At 44.3% G+C, this 22,219-nt stretch overlaps 1 protein-coding gene and 1 long non-coding RNA gene across 9 annotated transcripts in view; one reads left to right on the top strand and one right to left on the bottom strand.

The window, feature by feature from the left end:
- Positions 1-13,528, bottom strand: part of LOC120230903 — a 35,872-nt gene extending 22,344 nt beyond the window's left edge. The window contains exon 1 of the long non-coding RNA XR_005528214.1: positions 13,473-13,528. This is a non-coding gene — a long non-coding RNA (uncharacterized LOC120230903). The remainder of the gene's footprint in view (positions 1-13,472) is intronic.
- LMBR1 (limb development membrane protein 1) overlaps positions 1-15,257 on the top strand; it is a 148,292-nt gene extending 133,035 nt beyond the window's left edge. For 4 of the 8 annotated variants that reach the window (XM_039230682.1, XM_039230686.1, XM_039230684.1 and 1 more), the window contains 2 exons: positions 10,325-10,486; positions 13,495-15,257. In XM_039230682.1, coding sequence (XP_039086613.1) covers positions 10,325-10,486; positions 13,495-13,580 — 248 coding nt within the window. In that variant the 3' untranslated portion in view covers positions 13,581-15,257. Of the gene's footprint in view, positions 1-2,379; positions 2,468-2,641; positions 2,799-10,324; positions 10,487-13,494 lie in introns of those variants that run through there. The other 4 variants (XM_039230687.1, XM_039230683.1, XR_005528210.1 and 1 more) reach the window with 3 other exon arrangements.
- The last annotated feature ends 6,962 nt before the right edge of the window (positions 15,258-22,219 follow it).

Below are 22,219 nucleotides of genomic sequence, written 5' to 3'. Positions count from 1 at the left end.
ATCAGTTCACATCTCCTGGGAGTGTATGTAAATGAGATCATACAACGCATACTGGCTTTTTGTCTGGCTTTTTCACTGAGCATATTTATTTCAAGATTCATGCCATTGTTGGCATGTGTCAGCAGTTTATTTTTTTAAATTAATTTTTTACATTTTTGAGACAGAGAGAGAGAGACAGCATGAGCGGAGGAGGGGCAGGAGAGAGGGAGACACAGAGTCCGAAGCAGCTCCAGGCTCCGAGCTGTCAGCACAGAGCCCGATGTGGGGCTTGAACCTTGAGATCATGACCCGAGCCGAAGTCGGCCGGTTAACCGACCGGGCCCCCCAGGCGCCCTAGCAGTTCATTTTTGATTGTTGAGTCGTGTTTCGTTTCATGTGTAGACCACAGTCTGTTTATCCTGTCCCCCACCAGAGGTCGCTTGGGTCGTTTACGGCTTGTGGCTATGTAAGTAAAGTCGCTGTGAGCATTCCCATGCAGGTCTCCAAATGGGCACACGCTGCCTGTCTCCTGAATAATAGCTAGAAATGGAATGTGTGTGCTTCACTTTTTAAGAAACTGCCAGACTGTTCCAGAGTGCTTACCCATTTTGCATTCTCAGCACAGCGTGTGGGGTCCGGGCCTGGCACAGTCCGTGAGTTGATGTTTGGCACCCCAGCAGGCGTGTAGTGCCGTGTCTCTGTGGACCCCACCTGCACTCCCGGACGACCAAAGCGCTCGTGTGTCCTCCGTGTATTTCCTTGGGTGAAGCATCTCTTCAGATCTTGGGCTCATTAAAAACATTGGGATTGTTTCCTCATTCTTGGCTGTTGGATGCTGTTTACATATTTTGGATAGAAGTTCCTTATCAAGATAGGAGATTTGCGAATATTTTTCCCATTTGGTGGCTTATCTTTTTATTGTTTTAACACTATCTTTCAAAGGACAGACATCCTTAATTTTGATGAAATCAAATTTGCCAGTTTTTGTCTTTGCATTGTACTTTTGGTGTTACTTCTACTGAAGCTCTCTCTAACCCCAAGTCAGAGAGATTATTATCTCCTACGTTTTCTTCTAGATGTTTTATACCTTTAGGCTTCCTACTTAGTTCCATGACTCATTTTGAGTTCATTTCTGTGTATCAGATGAGGTATGAATTGAAATTTATTTTTTTGCATATGGGTAGCTCATTATTCTAGCACCACTGCTTGAAAAATCTATTCATTTTTCCCCTGAATGGCCTGGGAAACTTTACGGAAAATCCATTGTCCATGTATGTGTGGGTGTGGGTTTATTTCTGGACTCTATTTTGTTCCATTGATGTCTCTATTTGTCTCTAGTTCAATACTGCACCGTCTGGATTGCTGTGGATTGATTGTGAGACTTAAGATCAGGCAGTGAAGTCTGTTCTCCCCCCCCCAAGTCTGTTCTTTTTGAGAGTGGTTTTAGTTATTCTAAGTCCTTTGCATTCCCCTGTGACTTTTTAAACTAGCTTGTCATTTTCTACACAAATGTCTGCGAGGATTTTGGATTGTGTTGAATCCGTAGAACAAACTGGAGAGGATTAGCATCTTTACAGCACGGAGTCTTTCAGTCCCCGAACCCTGTACCCTTGTTTAGTGCTTTAGTTTGTCTCAGCAGCGTTTGTGTTTCTGCCTGGGTCTTGCACATCTGATGCTGTTGTAACGGTGTTGCTTTCAAAATTTAATTTCTAAGAGTTCAGTGCTGGTATATTTGTGTATATTGGTCTTTCATTCTGCAACCTTGCCAAACTCCCTTATTAGTAATGGTATCTGGTTTGTAGATTTTGTTGATTTTCGTGGATGATTATGATGTTTGTGAATAAAGATAGTTTTTCTTCTTCCTCTCCAGTATGGATGCTTTAATTTATTTTTCTTGTCTATTGAAGTACCTGGAGCTTCAAGTACAATGTTGAATAGAAGTCGTGAGAGCAGACATTCTTGGCTTGTTTCTCACCATAGCAAGAAAGCATTCTGTCCTTTACTGATAACTGATAAGAGCTGTAGTGTTTTTTAGCTTGTTTATTTTGGTGGATGCCTTTCACCAGGTTGAGGAAGTTTCCTTCTTTTCTGCTTTGCTGGAGTCTTTATTGGGAATGGATCCTGGGTTTTGTTAAATGCTTTTTCTGCATCTACCGACATAATCCCGTGGCTTTCTCTTTTAGACTCTGGTTAGCTGCTAAATTACCTGGGGTGAGTCTTGAGTGTTAAACCAATCTTGCATTCCTTGGATAAACCTCACTTGGTCATGATGTATTTTCCTTTTTTTCTTTCTTATTGTTGGGTTCGATTTGATAACATTTTGCCTAGGGTTTTTGCCTCTGTATGAGTGCACAGATCTATAGTTTCCTTTTTGTTGTCGTTCTTACTATCTTTTTTCAGGGTTTGGTTATGTGAGTAATGCTGTCTTCACTGGAAGTATCCAGAAGGAGCTCCTCCTCTGCAGTTTGCTGGACGAATGCCATACACTGTATGCCTGTGTCCCCCTCAAAATTCCTGTGCTGAAACTTAATCTCCAGTGTGATAGTATTAGGAGGGCGGGGCCTGTGGGAGGTGATTGACTTCTGAAGCTCCACCCCCATGAATGGGATGAGGGCCCGTGTGACCCACGCCCCCCCAAGTTCTCTCACCCTTCCTGCCGCGGGAGCTTCTACTGAAGGATAGCTGTCTGCACACCAGGAAGTGGACCCTCGCCAGACACCTTGGACTTGCAGCCGCAGAACTCGAGAAACAAATGTCTGTTGTTTATAAGCCGCCCAGTGTGCACTGTTCTGTTAGAGCGGCCATAATGGACTGAGACCGTGAGTTTTTATAGAATTGGGTTTTTTCCTTGAGCGTCTGAAATAGTTCATCTAATTAACCATTAGATTAGTTGAAGCCAGTTAGGCCTGGGGTTTACTTTGTGGGAAGGTTTTAACAACACATTCAGTTTATTGGTAGAGGACACCTCCGCCTATTTATTTCTTGAGTGAGCTTTGTTCATGTCTTGTGAGGAATTTATTTCGTCTGTGTTGTCAAGTTCTTCTGGCATAAAGTTTCTTTACTGTCCCTTCGATGTAGATGGACGTATCAGGGCGCGGCGGCAGCGATCACCCGCGGCGGCGCTTCTGCTGGCAGCCTGTGTCTCTGCCCTTCGCTCTTTCACGCCGTTGCTGGACGTGTACTGATTTTTATGGATTATCTCAAAGGACCAGCTTTTGGTTTCATTTACTTTTCCTCTATTCTTTTTCTATTTTCCTTTCATTGATTCACTCATTATTTCTTTTCTTCTGCTCATTTGGGGGTTTATTTTTCCCTTATTTTTTTGCTTTCTTAAAATTGAAGCTAAGCTCGCTGATTTGAGATCTGTATTTTCCCACATTGGCTCTGACCACTGTGAGTTTCTAAGAACTGCTTTGGCTGCACCCCCTGAATTTCCGTCTAAAGTGCTGCCATTTTCATTCAGTTTAATATGCCTTCTGACTTCCCTTCTTATTTCTTCTTTGACCATGGATTATTTAGAAGTCTGTTATTTAGTTTCCAGATATTTGAGGATTTTCCAGAGATATTTGTCTGTTAGTGATTTCTAACTTAATTTCCTTATGGTGAGGAAATAATGTTTCTGTGACTTTAATCATTTTGAATTTTTTGAGACTTGCATTATGGCCCAGAACATAGTCTATCCTCATATATCGTTTTTGTATGCTTGACAAGAAGCTGTGCTCTGCTGTTCTTGGACAGAGTGTTCTATAGATGTAGGTCAGTTTAGTAGATAATGTTGCTCAAGTTCTTTGTATCCTCACTTACTTTCTAAATGTTTGTTTTATCAATTACTGAGAGAAGGGCTTTGAAATCTACCACAATTGCGGATTTATATATTTCCTCTTACATTTCTTTTTTTTGCTTAACGTATTTTGAAGTTCTGGTATTAGATGAATAAATATTTAGGGCTGTTATTTTCTCTTCATGAATTGACCCCTTTATAATTATGCTGATGATGATGACGTTCTTTATCCCTGGTAATTTTTTTAGTTGTAAAAGCTATTTTGTGTGACATTAATACAGCCATGTCAGTTTGGTGTTTTGTTTTTTTTTTTAACATTTAATTTATTTGTGAGACAGAAAGAGACAGAACACGAGCAGAGGAGGGGCAGAGAGACAGGGAGACACAGAATCCGAAGCAGGCTCCAGGCTCTGAGCTGTCAGCATAGAGCCCAACGCGGGGATCGAACCCATAGACCCCAAGATCGTGACCTGAGCCGAAGTTGGCGCTTAACCGACTGAGTCACCCAGGCGACCCATCTGCTTTTATTTTTTTGATTATGATTACATAGTATACTGTTTTCCAACCTGTTTGCCTTTTTATTTATTTATTTATTATCTTTAAAATATTTATTTTGAGAGAGAGAGAGACTAGGGGAAGGGCAGAGAGAGAGAGGGAGAGAGAGAATTCCAAGTAGGCTCTGTGTTCAGCACAGAGCGTGATGTGGGGCTTGATCTCATGATCATGGGATCATGACCTGAGCGTATATCAAGAGTTGGACACTTAACCAGTTGAGATGCCCAGGTGCCGATGTGTCTTTGTATTTAAATAGTTGGTGTCTTAAAGATAATATAGAAGGGAGCCTGTGTGGCTCAGTCAGTTGTGTCCAAATCTTGACTTTGGCTCAGGTCATGATCTAACAGTTTGTGGGATCAAGCCCTGCGTAGGGCTCTGCACTGACAGCGTGGAGCCTGATTGGAATTCTCTCTCCTTTCTCTCTGCCCCTTCCCCTACTCACATGCTCCCTCTCTCTCAAAAATAAAATCAACGTAAAAAAAGGAAAAAATGTTTTAAAAAAGATAATTTAGATTTGAGTCTTGCTTTTCTATATAGTCTGTTAATCTTCATTTTTGAATTTGGATATTTAGACGATTTACTGTGAGTGCGATTACAGATCTTGTTCTTTAATTTCCATTTCTTTTCATCTCTTATTCCTTCCCTTTTTCCTCTTTATCTTCATTTTTCCCCTGAACATGTTGCATTTAAAAAAATGATTCTACTTTATCTCCTTTGTTGACCTGTTTGCCATAACTGTTTGTTGTAGTATTTGGATAGCTGCTCTCTGGCTCATGATATACATGGTAGTCCCTCACAGCCCACCTTCTGGTGGTGCCAGGTGCGGCATAGAAGAGCCTTCTCACAGCATATTTCCATTTCTCCCCTGGCAGCCTTCGTGCCCTTGTTATCATAAATTGTATTTGTACACATGTTAGAAAGCCTGTAATATGGTGTATCCATGTTTGCTTTGAACAGTGATCTTTCAAAGAGATTTAAAACTAACAAGTCTTTTAGATTTACCCGCAGAGTCATCACTGCTGCAGTTCTTCGTTCCTTTGTGTAGATCTGGATCTCCTTCTGGTGTCCTTTTCCTTCTGTCTGTCTGGAGGACTTTTTAAACACCCCATGTAATGCAGGTCTGCTAGTGATGGATTCTTTCAGCTTTTTGTAGACATGAAATGTATTTTGCCTTATTTTTTAAAAGTTATTTTCACTGGATATGGAATTACAATTGACTTTTTCCTTCAGTATTTTAAAGACAGTATATGACTATTTTCTCATTTGTGTAGTATTTGACGAGAAATCTTCTGTGATCATTATCTTTGTTTTTTAAAATTTGATTTTTTTTTTTTGCATGCGACTGTTTAAGATATTCCTCCTTTATCACTGATTTTAAGAAGTTTAATTGTGATGTGCTGTGGTGTAGTTTTCTTCAGATTTTTGTTCATTGAGTTTATTGAACTTCTTTGATTTGTAAGTATATGGTTTTCATCAGATTTGGAAGATGTTCAGCCATTATTTCTTCAGGTGCTTTTTCCTTCCTGTTCTCTTTCCTCTCCTTAAGGAACTCTTACCACAAGCCTATCATTCATTTGAAAGTAATTCACAGTTCACTCATGCTCTGTTCATTTTTTTGGTCTTGTTTTGCTTTCTGTGTTTCATTTTGAGTATTTTCTATTGGTGTGTCTTCAATTCTACTAATCTCTTCTCTTGCAGTGTCTAATCTGTCACTAACACCATCGAGTATATTTTTCATGTCTTACATTGTAATATTCCTTTGTAGAAGGTCAGTTTGGATCTGTTTTGTATGTTCCCTATCTCTGTTTAACAAGTTCACTCTTCCAGCTTCTGAAATATAAGGAATACAGTTATGATTATTTAAATGTCCTTGCTATTCATTCTATCGTCTGGGTCATTCCTGGTTCAGTTGTTTACCCATAAGCACGAATGGGTCGGTTCCCTGCTGAATACTCTAGGGGTTCTTCCACGCATCTGGGTTCCCATCCCATATAGCTCTTTGTCCACCCTGCGGTCCCCACTTTCCCACTGCGTCTCTTCAGCTTAGCAGGATGGCTGGACCGCGTCCCCGTGACTCTCCACACTGCAGCCCGGAAGCCTTCACAGGCGGGAGCTGTGGCAGATAGATGTCGGGCCCACCTCTCCTGTTGCTTGTCTGTCAGCATTATTGACCTTTATTGCTTGATGTCCAGGGTCTTGAAAATGAAGGTTTTGTATACTTTCTCCAGTCTTTTTGGTTGATTCAGGTATGGAAGAAAATCTGGTCTCTTTTATTCCTTCTTGTCTCGAACCTGAAGTCAGTATTTCTAGTTGATGTAATGTAATGAAAATCTACTTGCAAAGTAAGACCAGTCAAAAGTTGAAGTCTTTGCTTTAACAGCATCCTCTCTATCCACCCCAGAAGTAGAACCTGTCTTTAATTTAGAATGACTTTATTTTTGAATAAATAAAGTTGACAGTGGACATATTTACATTAATCCTGAAATTAACGGTGCTTAAAAATGATTGTAGATTTTATTATTTCCTACTCTTTAAGTCATATTTATTATTTGATGCTGCCTTAGGTATAAATTTATTCCAGCAGTATGGTTTAGAGAAGGGAATTTGGAAACCTAGTCAAGATCATAATTTAACCGCCGTAAGAGTCCAGAGGGAAAAAAATGTGTCAATCCCATTGTTTTGTCAGAGAACATTCAACTTATAAATTTATGTTTTTATGACAAGGTGTGTGTGTTCCTTTTGGTAGTCTTACATGAAAGCCATGGATATCATGTCAGCCATTTGTGTGGGATGCAGCACACGTGCTTTAATGATAAAGTTGCTTTAATGATCCCTTAAGTGCGTCAGGCTTTACAAACTCTTTCTCGACCTCTTCATGCTAGTATGGAACCAGAATGTGCTTGTTAGAAATCAGAGTCACCTCAGGTGGGCTAACGAAGGTGAATTCTTACGATTCATATGGTAGGTGGAGTAGCCAGTTCTTCCCTGAAATGAGGTTTCGTACCTTGGTCTTGTAAAGGTACGAATTCCATTATTCAAGGAATTACGCATAAAACATTTTTAACTGCATCTTGGTGGGGGGAGCCGGTGCGTGGTTTCATTCACAGATGAGAAGGCCTTGTGCTTAGCCATGCCTAACTAGCCAGGCTTTTCCCTGGTGTATATTTTACCTATCTTTAAAGAAATGACTTTTGAATGGGAATGAACATTTCGGTATTTGACTAGCAGAGTTAAATAACATTTGATAATTGAATTTTTTTAGTCTTATCTTAAAATTTGCTCCCTTAATACCCCTTTTTTTAAAAAGAATTTTTAATGTTTATTTTTGAGAGACAGAGAGAGAGTGGGGGAGGGGCGGATAGAGAGGGAAACACAGAATCCAAGCAGCTGCCTTAATACCCTTTTATATCCTTCTCTGGAAGTAGAGATTTTCAAGTATTATACATTTTTACAATACATATGAAAGTTAAAATTTTAAGAATTGTTACTTTTTTTTAAGTGTTGGCACTTTTAATAAAAAAGTAACATTTTACAATTTAATTACTGCTATGACTTAAGCCTCTCGGACGTTGGGTTAGGGGTGATTGTTCAAGGTTCAGTCTTGTACAGGATTTTCAGAACTGAAGAGCTGCTGTGTTGTCCGCAGTGATCTTTTAGTCAGACAGTGTTAGTTAGAAATTTAAAAGACTACATCGTCGTTAGAACTAGCCCCTGTCATCTGCTACTTTGTCTAGTGCTTTGTTGCATGGTGGCGACAGGCTCCCATCCACGAGGTCAACCCGGGGTGTCCAGACAGGTAATGAGGAGACAGCTCCTGTCCGAGGTTTCTCAGGAAGGCTTGGCCTCCACTCTCAGGACACCGAGTTCAACCCACTGAGAAGCTGTATGTAACAGCATTCCGCTGGCCCTTCGCTCAGCGTGTGGCACTGCTGTCCCCCTGTGGTGCACAGGCCAGGCTCAGGATGCTGGCGGGGTTCCTGGGTAGCATGTCTCCGTGCTGTCCAAAGTGGCCTGACCCCATAGGTTCACAAGGCAAGTCACCAGCCTGTGAAGAGACCGTGAGAACTCGTATTTGTCTTTAAAGTCTGTTCTTTGTGTATAATGTAACAGCCAGTGAGTAGTACATAAATGTTTTGAAGTAACTAAAGAAGCATATATGGGGTATACATGTTCTGATTTTGACTTTGCGAACGGTGGTATATGATTAGAAATATCCAGAGAGCAGGCCAGACTCTTCTGGAGCATCCGCACAAGGGATGTATCCTGTGATCAGTCTGCTTCATCACACGCAAGGTTTCATGTCTGTGTGCGTCTCTGTGTTTCTCTTGTGTAAAGGGCTATGGCTCTCACCAGAGTCTCAAAGGAGTTTGGTCCTAAGTATCAAATAAACTAGTTATCTGGGATCCTTGGGCTGAAGTCAGTGAAATGTGTTTTGGAAGGACTGTATCCTGTCTGCAGATAACTTCCTAGGTTAAATTAAATGGTACTTTGTTTGAAAAATAAAATGTGTAATTAGGTATGTTTTCCTTTTAACACAGTCCAGTGTTTAATCTGAGAAACAGCAGCCGTGGCGGTTACTGGCGTGTAGTCTGTGCTGCCTTCTCCGCTGGGGGCTGGGTCCCTGCACCTTCTTTACAAAGATATTTTATTGTATATTTTCATTAATCTTTTTAAAATATCATGGTAGATTATTGTCTCTCAAATTCACATATATTGGCGCTATGTAAATGTGGCTGTTAAAGAAATACTTCTTGAAACGTCCTAATTTCGTGACACTTTCGGATACGAAGGTTTTTCTGTTTTCTCTACGCGCCGCCCGTGTGGGGTTGTCCCTGTCATGGGTGATGGGATTGCTTTGGTGAGGTGAGAGCTGAGTTCCAAAGGCAGCTGATAAAATGAAATGGAGTTTGGTTACTCGAAATCCTTAGGCCACCCATGAAATAAAGGGAGCATGGTTTTGCTTATACAGCCGTTTGTGGTTACAATTTTATATGGCTCCAAGTAGCTCTTCCGTTTCTTCCTCAAAGATTGTCACCATCTGTCACTTGGCTACCTACATGCTGCTTGCTTGCTTATTTATTTCCCAGTGGTCAGAAAAGTCCTAGCATTCACATACTCTTTCTAGTAAGTATTTGGCCTAGAGCACGTTATCACTGAATAGGATGACTTTTTTTTTTTTTTTTAAATAAAAAGACTTGCTTTTTAAAATGTGTTTCGGTGAATTTAAGTAGCTTCAGTGTATATAACTCTGGTGCATTTCCAGGCTTTTACCTCACAAACCTGGGGCTCCCGGTTCAGGTTAATAACATCTCCCTGCCTCCCCTGGAAAAGAATAACCCTATGAGTTTATTCATTGATGTAGTTAAGTATTAAGTATGTGCAAGCATGGCTCTGGGCATTGGGAATATAGGAGTGAAAAAAACCAAAGTCCTTCTTCTCATAGAACCTACATTCTGGTGGGGAAAGTGGGCAATAGAGACACTAGAAAGGAAAAAAAGTATTTCAAGTAGTGTCATGTTACAAAGAAGCGTAATGAGGCTGGACAGGGTCGCAGAAGGGGCCGGCTGTTTTCCGTAGAGGAAACAATTGCCTCTCTAAGGAGGTGACAGTCCACCTGGGACCTGCATGGAGGGAGGGGGACCGAGCGGTGGGGAGGTGGGAAGTATGAAGGATTGTCGTGTGCCTTGTCTGCCATGACTCTTGTGTCCTGAGCGAGCTGAGCGCGCTGGGCACCCTCCCCGTGAGCGGCAGCGCGGTGGACGTCTTGTGGGGGCAAGCGTAGTGTGAGGGCCTTCGCTCCAGGGTCACCTCCAAGGACCGTGACCCGTGGACACAGTAGGTGAGGGCTGGTTGAGGGTGTCCCCAGAACAAGCATTAATTTGGACCAGGATTCCCATGAACAGAAATGAGAAAGTCCGTGGAATTTGATCTGTGTTGTACTTTATTTTGTAACGTATTTAAATATATTGTGCCTGATTTATTAAGGGCTATTTTATTTATTTTTAACAGGAATCACTAGATTTGATCTACTTGGAGACTTTGGAAGGTTTAATTGGCTGGGAAATTTCTATATTGTGTTATCCTACAATTTGCTTTTTGCTATTGTGACAACATTGTGTCTGGTCAGAAAATTCACCTCTGCCGTGCGAGAAGAACTTTTCAAGGCCCTAGGTAATCCTGAGGTTTACGGGTATTTTCTCTCTTCCTACTAATTTTTTATTTTGCCATTTCAATTAATTTTAAATCTTCATCTGTTCATTTTTCCTAATGTGTAACACCTTAGAGGTCACATTTCTGACCCAATGCTTGCTGGTTATGCTCTTGTGTAAAGTTATTTCATGAAGCCTCGGCTTCCTCATCTATAAAATGGGGAGGATATCGTCTTCTCGTGAGGACTGTTGTGGATGTTAACGGAACTGTTTCTCGTAAGGGCCTGAGCTGGTCCTGACACATCAGAAGGGCTCGATAAAATGAGCTCTTGTAGTGTTTTGCTGACACTGGTGGTGGTGAGGAGAGGGTAATAAGGGGATAAACTTACCTTTTGGTGATGAGACCGCTTACTGTTTGTTAGTTACAGATCTCTTCTGAGGCTCATATTTTACGATATCGAGCTGATCCATAAATTCTCTTCCGTAAGCCAAATCAGTCAAGATAAAAATATTAGTATTCTTGTGATCAGTAGGGGAGCGGGCATTCACGAATCACACATTCCGTGAGTCACGTGCATTGTGACAGTATTAAAAACCTCTTAGTTTTGGCCAAGGTATAAAGGGTATAGATGTAACTTCTCAAGTGTTTTTCATGCTCAACATTAGTACTAGGCATGTATCAGGCCTCATATTTTAGGAATGCCAGGGCAATATAAACTCTCTTGGGTTGGGAGTATGTAATTTTATAATAAAAGAAAGGCAGTGATTTACTGGGGAGACTCCTCTAACAGTAGGTCATTTCCCTAACTAGACATCACTTGAGTGTTTGCGGTCTGTGTTCCGTTGTGGCTCATAGCGATCACCTAAGGCCCTGCACTAACATCCGGGTAACTTCCCCCTTCTGCGCCGCAGTGCGGCTTCTCACCGACATAGTTCTTCCAGCCCCTGCGGTTGAAGGGATGACCTTTGGGAAGGAAAAAAGATTTCAAATGATCTATTCCTATGTATTTTACTTTAAATTTACCCTGTGAGGGGATGGCTGGTGAATAGTGGCCTAGAGGAGAGCGTGACATCTCATTTCAGCAGAAGCACCAGATAATTTGTGGATTTTCATGCCTAAGTTTCCTGACACTGACAAGGTACAAATCTGTTACGGTGGCGTGAGGATCAGCCAGTCTCCTCGCCAAGTGTCTGAAGTTAGAGCTTCATTTTCAAGTCCGTGGTGGCATCGGTGAGATTAATTTTAATGTCAGATCAGTTCCCCGTTACTAGGCACTGACACGAGAGGGTTGTCGATGCGTTACCATGAACTTAGTTGGGTGTTCGGGATACCGTCTTTCTCAGGAAATCTTTATTGATGTGGTGAAGCCTCATTTAACCTGAGGTGAAGTCATGTATGTTGTGATGGCCCTTTGACCCTAACTGGCAGCAGACTTGTGTAAAACTAACAGATGGATTTAGTGGTTTTGATCCACATGTTTTCTGTTACTCTTTGGAATGCCTAAGGAGGAGATGAATTATATCTAGAAAAAGATCCTCATTAAGTATATGTAATAATGTGTGAGTAATCTGAGATCTTCAACCTGGTTTCACTGGGAATCATAATTTGATTATAAAATTTAACTGTCTCCTCCCCCCCCTTTTTTTTGTAGGCTTTTCCCCTCTGCTGCTGTGTCCATTGACAGTGACAGTGTCTGTCCCATAGAGGACCCGGTGTCCTCTGTGTGTAAATAAGCCCCGGCCGGTGGTGGAGGTGACGGCATCTGCACAGAGAGACGTTGTAGTTGTTTCACAAGACGCACAGCTTGTGCTGCCCGCGTTTTAGAAGTAACAACGGGGAATAGTCGATCCTAAGAGGGGATTCCCGTTTACTTTGGGCATCGATTACCCCGCTGGTCCTCTGTCTGCCCACTTCCTTCTCCAGCAGGCCCTGTTCGAACACGCTTGCCCACCCCCAGCAGCTGCGGCTTCCTGTCGTCGCCCAGTGGTTTGGCCATTCCGGGGATCAGAACTGTTTTTATGTTAGATTGATCTCTTTTTTCCCAACCATTCATACATCTCAGACAGACTCAATTTTACGTTTTCTTTCAGTAAGATATGCAGGTGATAGAAACTTCAAAAATCAGAGTGCTGTGTTGAATAAAGAGGGATGTAAAAATTGCTTAACCGCCAGGTAGATAGCTGTCTGGAATCTTGGGAGGAAAAAAGCTGATCCAAGTACGTTTCTGAGGTGTCACAAAGGTCTGAGCCTTATAAAAATGATTCCTCAAAATCTTTTCTGTGGATGGGCTGGTTATGTATTCTTGAACATCTTTGTGCTTCATCTTATTAATTAGTGCTGAGAGCTTTGGGGCCACATAAACTCAAATTATCTTCTCCGTTTTCCCCTGGGAGGCACGGTTGTGTATGTCGGGTACATTAGGTGAGTGACTGGTGTGTGACCCAGAAGGAAACCAGCGCAACTGTAAAAGACAGCGATGATCTCTTATTCTGTGAACTATCTTTGAATAATGAAATGGTGTTTATGTTCAGTTTATTTTTTGGCCATTTCTTGTCTTTTTCTTTTTGGTCATGTATTCCGTTGCTTTTCTTTTTAATGACATGCCTAGTGTTTTGGTGCGTCTTTCCATATGTTTCCCTGTGTGTGTACTTGCATGTGTGTATTTTCAAGCAGGAACGCGGTCATCTTCGGGTCAGGCTAGGCCCCCTGGGAAGCACACTGGGTCCGGATGAGGTGCAGGGGGAGGCGTGCAGGGGGGTGCTCCCGGGGTCGGGGCGGAGGACGGGGGGTGGGGTGGGGAGGGAGCTAACTGTAGAGAGGAGAAACCGGAAGCCCCCTCGGGCCCCAGAGCTGCACAGAATTGAGGAGAAGGCCCCGGGAGCCACCAGCAGGGAGGAGGGGTCTTTCATCCTGAAGGGGCGCGGCCAGCACCCCCCAGCTGCCCCGGTGGCCCCGGACACCGCCCTGCTGGCCCTGTGCCCCCGCGCAGCCGCGCGTCCTTTCTCACCGGTTTCTTACTCTTCCCGCAGGGCTGCATAAGCTCCACTTGTCAGAAGCGCCACGGGACTCAGAGGCGTCCAAGCCGTCTGCGAACGGGCATCACAAAGCACTGTGAGGACGCGGCGCCGCCGCCGCGTCGGTGGGACGTGACTCGCGCCGACCGTGCTGACGGTTCGGGCCTGAGGGCCCGGCCGCCTCCGCGTGACGCTGCGCACCGTCCCGGGCCGCCCGGCGCCCGGGGCGGCACGTTCTTGCGGGGGCGCTGTGCTGGCGTCGGTGCTGCCGCCCCACGGGACAGTGTGTGAAGGCGACTGCGGGGCTTTCTAAGAATTCGGTTAAATCCCGCTACGTATTCTATTCAAGATGGAGGCGGCCACGAGAACGGCACTGTTGGCGCCTGGCGGTGGCGGGAAGGCCCTGCAGACGCCGGGCTTCCGGGCGCCCCCGCTGCGGGGGGGGGGGGGGGGGGGGCAGTGCTCGCAAATGGTGTTTCTCGCTTCCTTAAGGAAAAGATGGAAGCGTAGTTCCGGTCTGTTTCAGAGTGACCTCGATTGGACTTTGAGTCAAGGGAAAAATACGAAATTCTTTTAAAACCTGGTCGGGGGTAGGACGCCCGGAAACACCTGCCGCGGTGCAGCGCAGTGAGCCCCGCGGGACGTCGTTCCAGCCCCTGTCCTGCGCCCTCCGTGTATGTGGTTCAGGATTACCTCTCATCACAGGGTTGCCGGTGTTGAATACACTTGTGACTTAGATTTTGCCTTATAGGCTATATGGACACTCCGTTTTTAAAGCATTTCTTCGGATATCCCTGGGTCCCTTGTTCTCCCGTGTCCCTTATGAAACTACAAACGATCTGTGGTAGAAGCCCCTCCGTCGCTGCATTCTTCAGGCTTTGGTTACTTTTGTATATGCCGATTTCAACCTCAGATTTCTAAAAGTTACCAGTTTACCACCCAGATGCACTGTATCCGCATTCATGATGTAAGGGTAGCTCTACAATGTATGGTGATCTGATAATCACTCAGTTACTGAATTGTACATAATTCTTGGGCCGGCTTCTTGACTTTAAGTCCACCGAATAAAACTATAAAATTGCACTCTGTGTTACGTCGCACGAGGATAGAGCACTGAGCACTGCGCCCAGTTCACGGTTCCGCAGTCTCGGTAAGCACTCGGTCCCACGCACGGTGTGCACGGCAGTAGGCTGTCTGCGTTCAGACAAAGGTAAAAGAACATTTTTCTCGTTGTTTGGAGGATTTTGTGAAACTTGGGCTGTATATAGTTGACATAAAAAATTTCCATTTAGAGCCAAAATAATAAGAAAAATCAATCTGTATGTACCTGAGTTGCACTGAGTGTATCTCTCCTTTATTTATACCTCCGCATTTCCTTCTGAGCTTCTCTGCTTGTTAAAATGCAGCTTAGTTTTAGAACAAAAGCCCATTTTGCGATTCTGCACAACACGCACTAAATACCAGCAGGGCAGCATTGGGGGTTTCAGCGCACGATCTGCAGAGGGGGGAAATGAACAGAAGTGGGCTATTTCCGCATTCCACTGCCAGTTACACCTATTTAAACATTAGTTGCAAGCTTTGATTTTTACTGAAACTCGCTTGTGGTCCGTATTTTGAAGAGACCCGGTCAAGGAGAGGAAAAAGAAAGTTCTTTAAATAAAAGAACATCAGTGGTAACTTACACCGGTGTCCGGCCACATCCATAGGAAGTCCTGGGTATTTGTAAGATGTCTGAGGGTTTCTGAGTGAAACATTAAACTTTTCAATGTCTGTATCAATTCTTTGTTCATTTGAAAGTTTCTTTTACAACGTAGGCCACATTTGGATGGGTAAGCAGTGAAATGTATCATAAATTCCTGCAGCTACTACCGGCTGCACCGTCCGTCATGGCTTCTGAGACCGAGGATGCACCTCATGTGGGGGGCAGTTTTGAGCCTTGGGTCTCAGACCCCTTTTGTGGGAACGAATGCAGGTTGATAGAGCCGCTGTTTGTCACATGGTCACAGCCGCTCGGGGTTCTGCAAACAGCACGTCCCTGGTCACACACAGGGCCTTCCTCCTGGGCAGAGACTTCGCATAGACGCAGCGCTCGCGTCGGCATGCCGGTGGCCGGCTGTGCGAGGCCGCGACGGAAGCAGGCCGCACACACGGAGGCCGTGCGCTCGCACTCACTCTGGTCGGGCCTTGCAGTTGCACTTGACATGTGGGTGACAGAGGCCCGGGGCCACCACTTCCTTCTTGTCAGGCCCCTTTACTCCATCTCACCTTACGGCCGCCCTGCAAGGGCCGTGGGACACGTTCATTATAGAGTTTCGTGAGGAGACGTAGCCAGTTCTTATCTTTAATTGGTTCTGCGACACTTAAATAATTTAAAATTAGACAGTTACAGATGATAACATTTGCAATTTTTACAGGTTTTTCCAAGTATCTCTGAGATTCAGTATTTACTTAGCTTTATATATATTCTGTATAAAAACAAACCTGCCGTCAAAGTGAAGCTATGTGAAAATTACACACATTTACACATGCGTACAAACACGCTCGCTCCTTCAGGGCCACACTGAGAGGCTGGCTGATCAGTGGACTCAAACAAACCTTCTGTGTGGTTTTGACTCTTGGATGTGTTAGCGGCTCGTGCTGCACACGCCTGATCCTTGGGCCTCAACGTCTGTGCCACGTTGCTGGAGCACAGAGACCCCCTCGTCCCCGTGCCTCCGTAACCTCGTAACCCACCTATGGCGTGGGCTTCCATCATTTGAGAACCCTCCATGGCTTTCTCGGGTGTTAGCATAGTATTTAATGTATAAAGATGGAATTCTTAAAATAATTTATTTTAAATATGAGTTTGTATACAGCACTGACTTTTATACTGAACACTGGTATGGGTTAGAGATGGTGTTCAGACACACTGGTGAATTACTGTTGTTCACTAGAGTGTTCTGTTTACAAATTATCTGTTGGTCTTGTTTGTTTCTATGAGACGCTTCTAGTGTGACCTTTTTAAATGTCTTAGCAATTAAAGTTTTACAAAAAGTGGTTTCCTATTTTGGTTTATAAGCATTCAGATGCGTTTTGGTTTTAGTTTTAAATCTCAAATACCATCGTGGCTAAAGCTTAAGCCTAAGCGTAGGTTACTTCCCTTTCAGTTTCCTAAAGGGCAGTAGTGATTCTGGTGGGGTGTTGAATTGAAGAAGTGACTGTTTTCTCCCTTTTTTTTTGTGGAGTTCTTGGTAGATCAATTTCTTGCAACCAATTACAGCTAAAATGTAGCATTAACAATTAAAGTCCTGGGTGTCATCTAATTTAGATGACATTTGTTTAGATGTATTTGATTTCTCTAATCTTTTCCATAAAAGGACTGAGCCACACCCGGTGGTCTGGGCAGCTTGCTCCACAGTTCCTGGAAGGGTAAATGGCAGTGGCACCTGGTGAATTCACTGGCAGACAGAAGCCTTTACAGCAGTGACTTTCCACCTCTTTGATGATAGGAGGAAGTACACTTTTCATTGCCCCTCCCCCCCAAACTTCTGTAACAAAAATCAACAGAGTAGCACCTACTTCTACTGTATGTGATGCATGCTGGCCTTTTCTATTTTATTTTTTAGAATATAGACAGAAACCACTAATGCTAATGGATCATAAACTTTAGTTTGAAAAATATGGCTTCAGGATCTAGTTGAATGATGAAGGAACACAAAAATATTTTGGCTTTTGAATATTATTTAGGTAAAATTCATCACTGCAAATGCCCCGGAAGTCAGAGTATTCTATGTGCAGATTATTAGTTGCGCTGCAAAAAATGTAATTAAAGTCAGTAGAAACTGCTAAAACTCTAAAAAAATGGATTAGAAAATTCCAAAACTAGGTGATCAATCCCTGTGTGTTGGAGGAATAGAGCTGGGAGCTAGTTTTGAAGAGAAGTTAGTTAACTTCCAGTTCTGCATAATTCAGTTAGGTAAACGTGTCTTCAAGTTCCAGTGTCATCAGATAGGAAATTCAGATGAAGCCCAGTTGTCCTTAGATGTGATTTTAGTGTTCTGTCCTCCTAAACGTACTGGAGAGTTGAGTTCCCAAACTTGGGTGATGCAGAGTAGGGCAGCAGCACCTGGTGTGGATGGCGTCAGGACCAGAAAGATCTTCAGTGTCTGAATGTTAGGAGGTAGAGATTTAATGTGAAGCTGAGGAACAAAGTTTGATCAGTTACTGAAACTCCTAGGAGAATGTCTTAATGTCTTCTTGAAAAGCTCTTCTTAAAAGATACACAGCTTACCAACCGTGGCCCCTGAGAACCCGGACACGCCGTAACGTCAAGTGGCTACAGCCGTTCTGTCCTGGTGAGTAGCTGTGGCTGCTGTATCCTAGTGAATGGCTGCGCATACTAACAAGTAGCTTTTTGCATATGTCTTAGCACACTGTTCTCTTCTCGCTTTAGAAACTTGTGATGGAAAACGTATCTTCTGTTCTCTCAATACTTCACTTTTGGCCCCCAAAGTGTGGGGGCCTTTCCTACACCAAGCTCTTCTCCCACTTCTCTGTGGAAGCCGCGTCAGTGTCCTACAGTCTGATTTCATCCTGACGCTGTCTCCCTAGAGTTAGTGCAGACCCCACAGGTGAAGGGTTCAGTTCCACAAGATTGGCCTCCACCGCCACCTCAGATGCCCGGGGCCAAGTCTGGGCTGTCCCCTGTGCTCTGACCAACGAGCTATAAATCCCAGGTTCCCACCACCCTCTCTGGCTCAGTGATTTGCTAGAGCAGCTCACAGACGCACTTTACTCACTACATTACCTGTTCATGACAGAGGACGCAGCTCAGGAGCATCAGGCGGAGGAGACGCACGGGGCGTGGGGGGGGGGGAGCAGAGCGTCCCTGCCCCCTCCAGGTGCGCCCTCCCCCCAGCTCCTCCGCGTGCTCCCCGACCCGGAAGCTCTCTGCACCCCTTCCGTTAGGGTGTTTTTTAAATGGAAGCTTCATTGCACAGACGTGATTGAAGCAAGGGTTGGCTGTTAGCGATTAGCTGGAGCTCTGGCCTTCCCCCCTCCCCGGAGATGGGGAGGCTGGGCCTGGAAGTGGTTGTTCCGCCCCCCCGCCCCCCCTTCCAAGAGACTGCTCACTAACCCAGGCTCAAGTGTGGTCGTAAGGGGCATCTCACGCGTATCAAAGGACACCTTTATCCTCTTATCACGTAGGAAGTTCCACAGGCTTTATTTCTGTGCCAGGAACCTGGAGAAAGACCAACTACATGTTTCTTACCGTAAGTTACACATTCACCTAATTCCTGGGTATTAAAGTCTTGGATCAAAGACAGTGCATATTTTCAGACTACTTCCAGAAAGATCCAATCAGCCTATGCTCTCATCGACAGCGTGTGAAGATGTTTCTGGAGCCAGCACGGACCTTGCCCCTCGTGTGGGAGTGCGCACCCGAGAGGCACGCGTGCGATTGTTGTGCTTTGCATTTCTAATAACTATCGGGAACTTGAAAAACATTTTATCAGCTGTTTGTATTTCTGCTTTTGTTAATTATCATTAAGTATACTTAGCCCATTTTTCTTCTGGTAGTTCATTATATCTTTATTGTTTTATAAAAACTGTATATCATGCTTATTAAATGTTTATCTTTCTGGTGTGTATCTTTTTCGTTTTCTAAACTTGTCAATATTGGGTCTTTGTGGTATGGGAATTTTAAATTTTAAAATATGCAGTTTCCCATAGCTTTTTGGTGTCATGCCGAGGCCCGAGACTTCTAAAGGTATTTCCCAGTTTTTGCCCCTAGCTACTGTGAGGTGTAATTCACATAGTATAAGGCTCACGGCGTCTGACTGGCTGATACGCAGCGTGTTCACAGGCCCGCGCGGCCAAACTCGTTACCCCAAACCCAACTGCGTCTGTGTCTGTATTTTCCTCTTTTTCGTACTTCGTCCGCCCTTTGCGTGCACTTGTGCTGCTGGAGGAGGCGGATGGTTGTGCAGGGACGCCACTGGCCACACGGCAACCGTCTGCCAGGCACCCCGGCGCCAGGTGTACTTGGGGGGCGCTGCGCCCGCCCCGTGGCACCTGGTCCCTCGCGGGGGTCTCCAGGGGCCTCTGCACACCTCCGTGCGGGGCCTCGGGGAAGGGGACGCAGAGCACACGACGACCGTTGACAGAGGCGATGCCCACCGAGTGCACAGCCGCCGGGCCGCCCGCCCGGATTCAGCCTGCGGCGCTCACGGGGTGGGGGGTGGGGGGTACCTCGGGGCGACTGGTTTTACTGTTTCGCCAAATGACAGAGCCGTATATCAGACCGTAATGTGATTTCAGCGCCGTTTCCATGAACTGCATGTCCGTAAAAATCGAGCTTTATTTCTAAATTTTACACCCTGAACCTCTAGTCAGTGTAGCTCATAAACTGATTTTGAAGAATATTCACCACTATTAACGTGACAGACACTAATCTTGTGTTTTGAATTGTTCATACGTGTCTTTCCTCTTCCAGAATTCTTGTCAAACTCATTCTGTCTGAAGCCTGCAGTTAATATGATGACTTTGCCGTACACCCTTCAGTTATAATTTGGAAGATGTATTCCTTTAGACAGATTAGCATTCACGTTGGCGAAGAAAATTTTTTTATTATTATTTAAAACATTTTTTAATGTTTCTTTTTGAGAGAGACAGAGTGTGAGCAGGGGAGGGGCAGAGAGAGAGGGAGACACAGAATCGGAAGCAGCTCCAGGCTCCGAGGTGTCACTACACAGCCTGACGTGGGGCTCGAACCCACGGACGGCAAGATCAAGACACTTAACCTACTGAGCCACCCAGGTGCCCCCAGCAAAGAAATGAAAATTCTTATTTATAAAACATCCTAGACACTGTTGACAAAATTGGAATAAAATCTGTAGATGAGCTAATACTTTTGTATCGTAGTTAATTTGTGGTTTAGATCATTTTACCGCGGCATGTTAACGCGAGAGGAAGCTGGCCAAGAGTATGAGGGAATTCGGTTTTCGCCTCTGTGTGTTTGCAACAGTTAAAAAATCCCAGAGACATCGTGTAACAAAGAATTACGGTGGGCGGGGTTCAGAAAGTACAAATATGATCGTGTGCAGAGTGCCCTGGAGGATGGGAGCGGTGTGCATGAGGAGGCTGGAACAGAGAGCCCCGCCCCGGGACAGGTGTCTGTGGTGCCTGACTTGCCCTCCTCACCCCTGCAAAGGGTCCCGCCAGCCTGCCTCCTCGCCCCCTCCTCACTGTTTACTAGGCATCCTGTGGGTGCTGTGTGCCAGCTGTTTCCTTGACAAATCGCAGCGTGTGTGTGTTTCTACATGGAGGCCTGAGAACCTTGCCATTTTTCGACAAAACTCACGGAAAATCTGTCACGGACAGTGCAATCTTGAATCTTTGATCTCAGGTCTTTCTTCCGTGGCTGGAAATAGGTCATGACTGGGGCTTATGCATTTAATATTAATCCTGACTATTGGGGCTCGTGGAGAACTTTATCCCGTAACACTACCATGAGAGCAAAGGATCAAATTTTAAACTTCTCACCCCATTTTAGATGAGTTAGATGTGTCCCTCCACTCCCTGCAGAAGGCGGAAAGCAAGCATTTGATGTGCTTCCGGACTCTTCATCGGCGTGTTGACTGTTTTAAGCTGAAGTCATTTGAGGTTTGCGCTTCTCCCCTGAAATAGGTCCTGAGACCCACTGGTGGAGATGCCCCCCCACAGCGAGGGGAAAGGGGCATCCAATCTCCAGGTCTTCACAGGCCTCGCCGAGTCCCCAGGTCACACCCCTTAACCTGTCGGGTTTCCCACAATTGTGCTTTGTCGGATGTAACGGAAAATAATCAGGCCTGTTTCTTCGGCTCTTTGTTTCTCCATGAAGGCTCCTGGGTCGTGTAAAACCTGTGCTAAATCCATCGTGCGCTTTTCTCCCGCTAAGCGGTCTTTGTCAGTTTAATTTTTAGACCCAGCTGAGGACCCAAGAGGGTCAAGGAAAACTTATTCCCCTTCGCTTTTTTTTTAATGCAGTTAATATTTTTATTATCTTGATCCAAAATGGATCCTAACAAATAATTGCACCTGTTACCTAATTGTTGGCTACTGATCAGCTCTGCTGAAATTCAGAATTTGGGGTGGGTGTGCTTCCCAGCTTTTAATAATCATCGCATCCACCAAGTTACTTTGGTTCATCTTGGTAAAAGGTTTTAGAAGAGGGCATTAAGGAACAGCGTTATGTGGGGGCGCCTGGCTGGCTCAGTCGGTGAAGTGAGCGACTCTTGATCTCAGGGTTGTGGGTTCAAGCTCCACACTGCGTGTAGAGATTCCTTACAAAAATAAATATCTTTAAAAAAAATAGCATTATTCAAAGCCAGTATGCTATGAGTGTTTTACTAAGATGTCACTGTGGTAATCTATCTAGAGGAAGACTTTCCAAGCCCAGAAAATTTTGGTCACATTCAAGGGAGCCGATCTTCACGGCCCTCTCCCCAGTGTGTTTTGTGTGGTACAGAGACCGCAAACAAGTGGCTCTGATCAGCTCAAAACGTGTGATTTTGCCAGTTCAACGTTTTAAAAATTTAGTCAACATTAGCGAATCACAAAAAGTGCACAATACCTTCGTTGTGTGAGGCGTTTTAATTTATATCTGTAACCTCAGTGTCTTTTTTTAATTAAAATGTAATTGTCAGACATTATTTTCAGGCATATAACATAATGATTATATACTTATATTGAATATATATATAGTGAAATGATCACCATT

The sequence above is a fragment of the Hyaena hyaena genome, unplaced genomic scaffold (assembly GCF_003009895.1).
Source record: "Hyaena hyaena isolate Hyena2069 unplaced genomic scaffold, ASM300989v1 scaffold_50, whole genome shotgun sequence".
NCBI lineage: Eukaryota > Metazoa > Chordata > Mammalia > Carnivora > Hyaenidae > Hyaena > Hyaena hyaena.
This window is presented reverse-complemented; position numbering and strand designations above follow the sequence as displayed.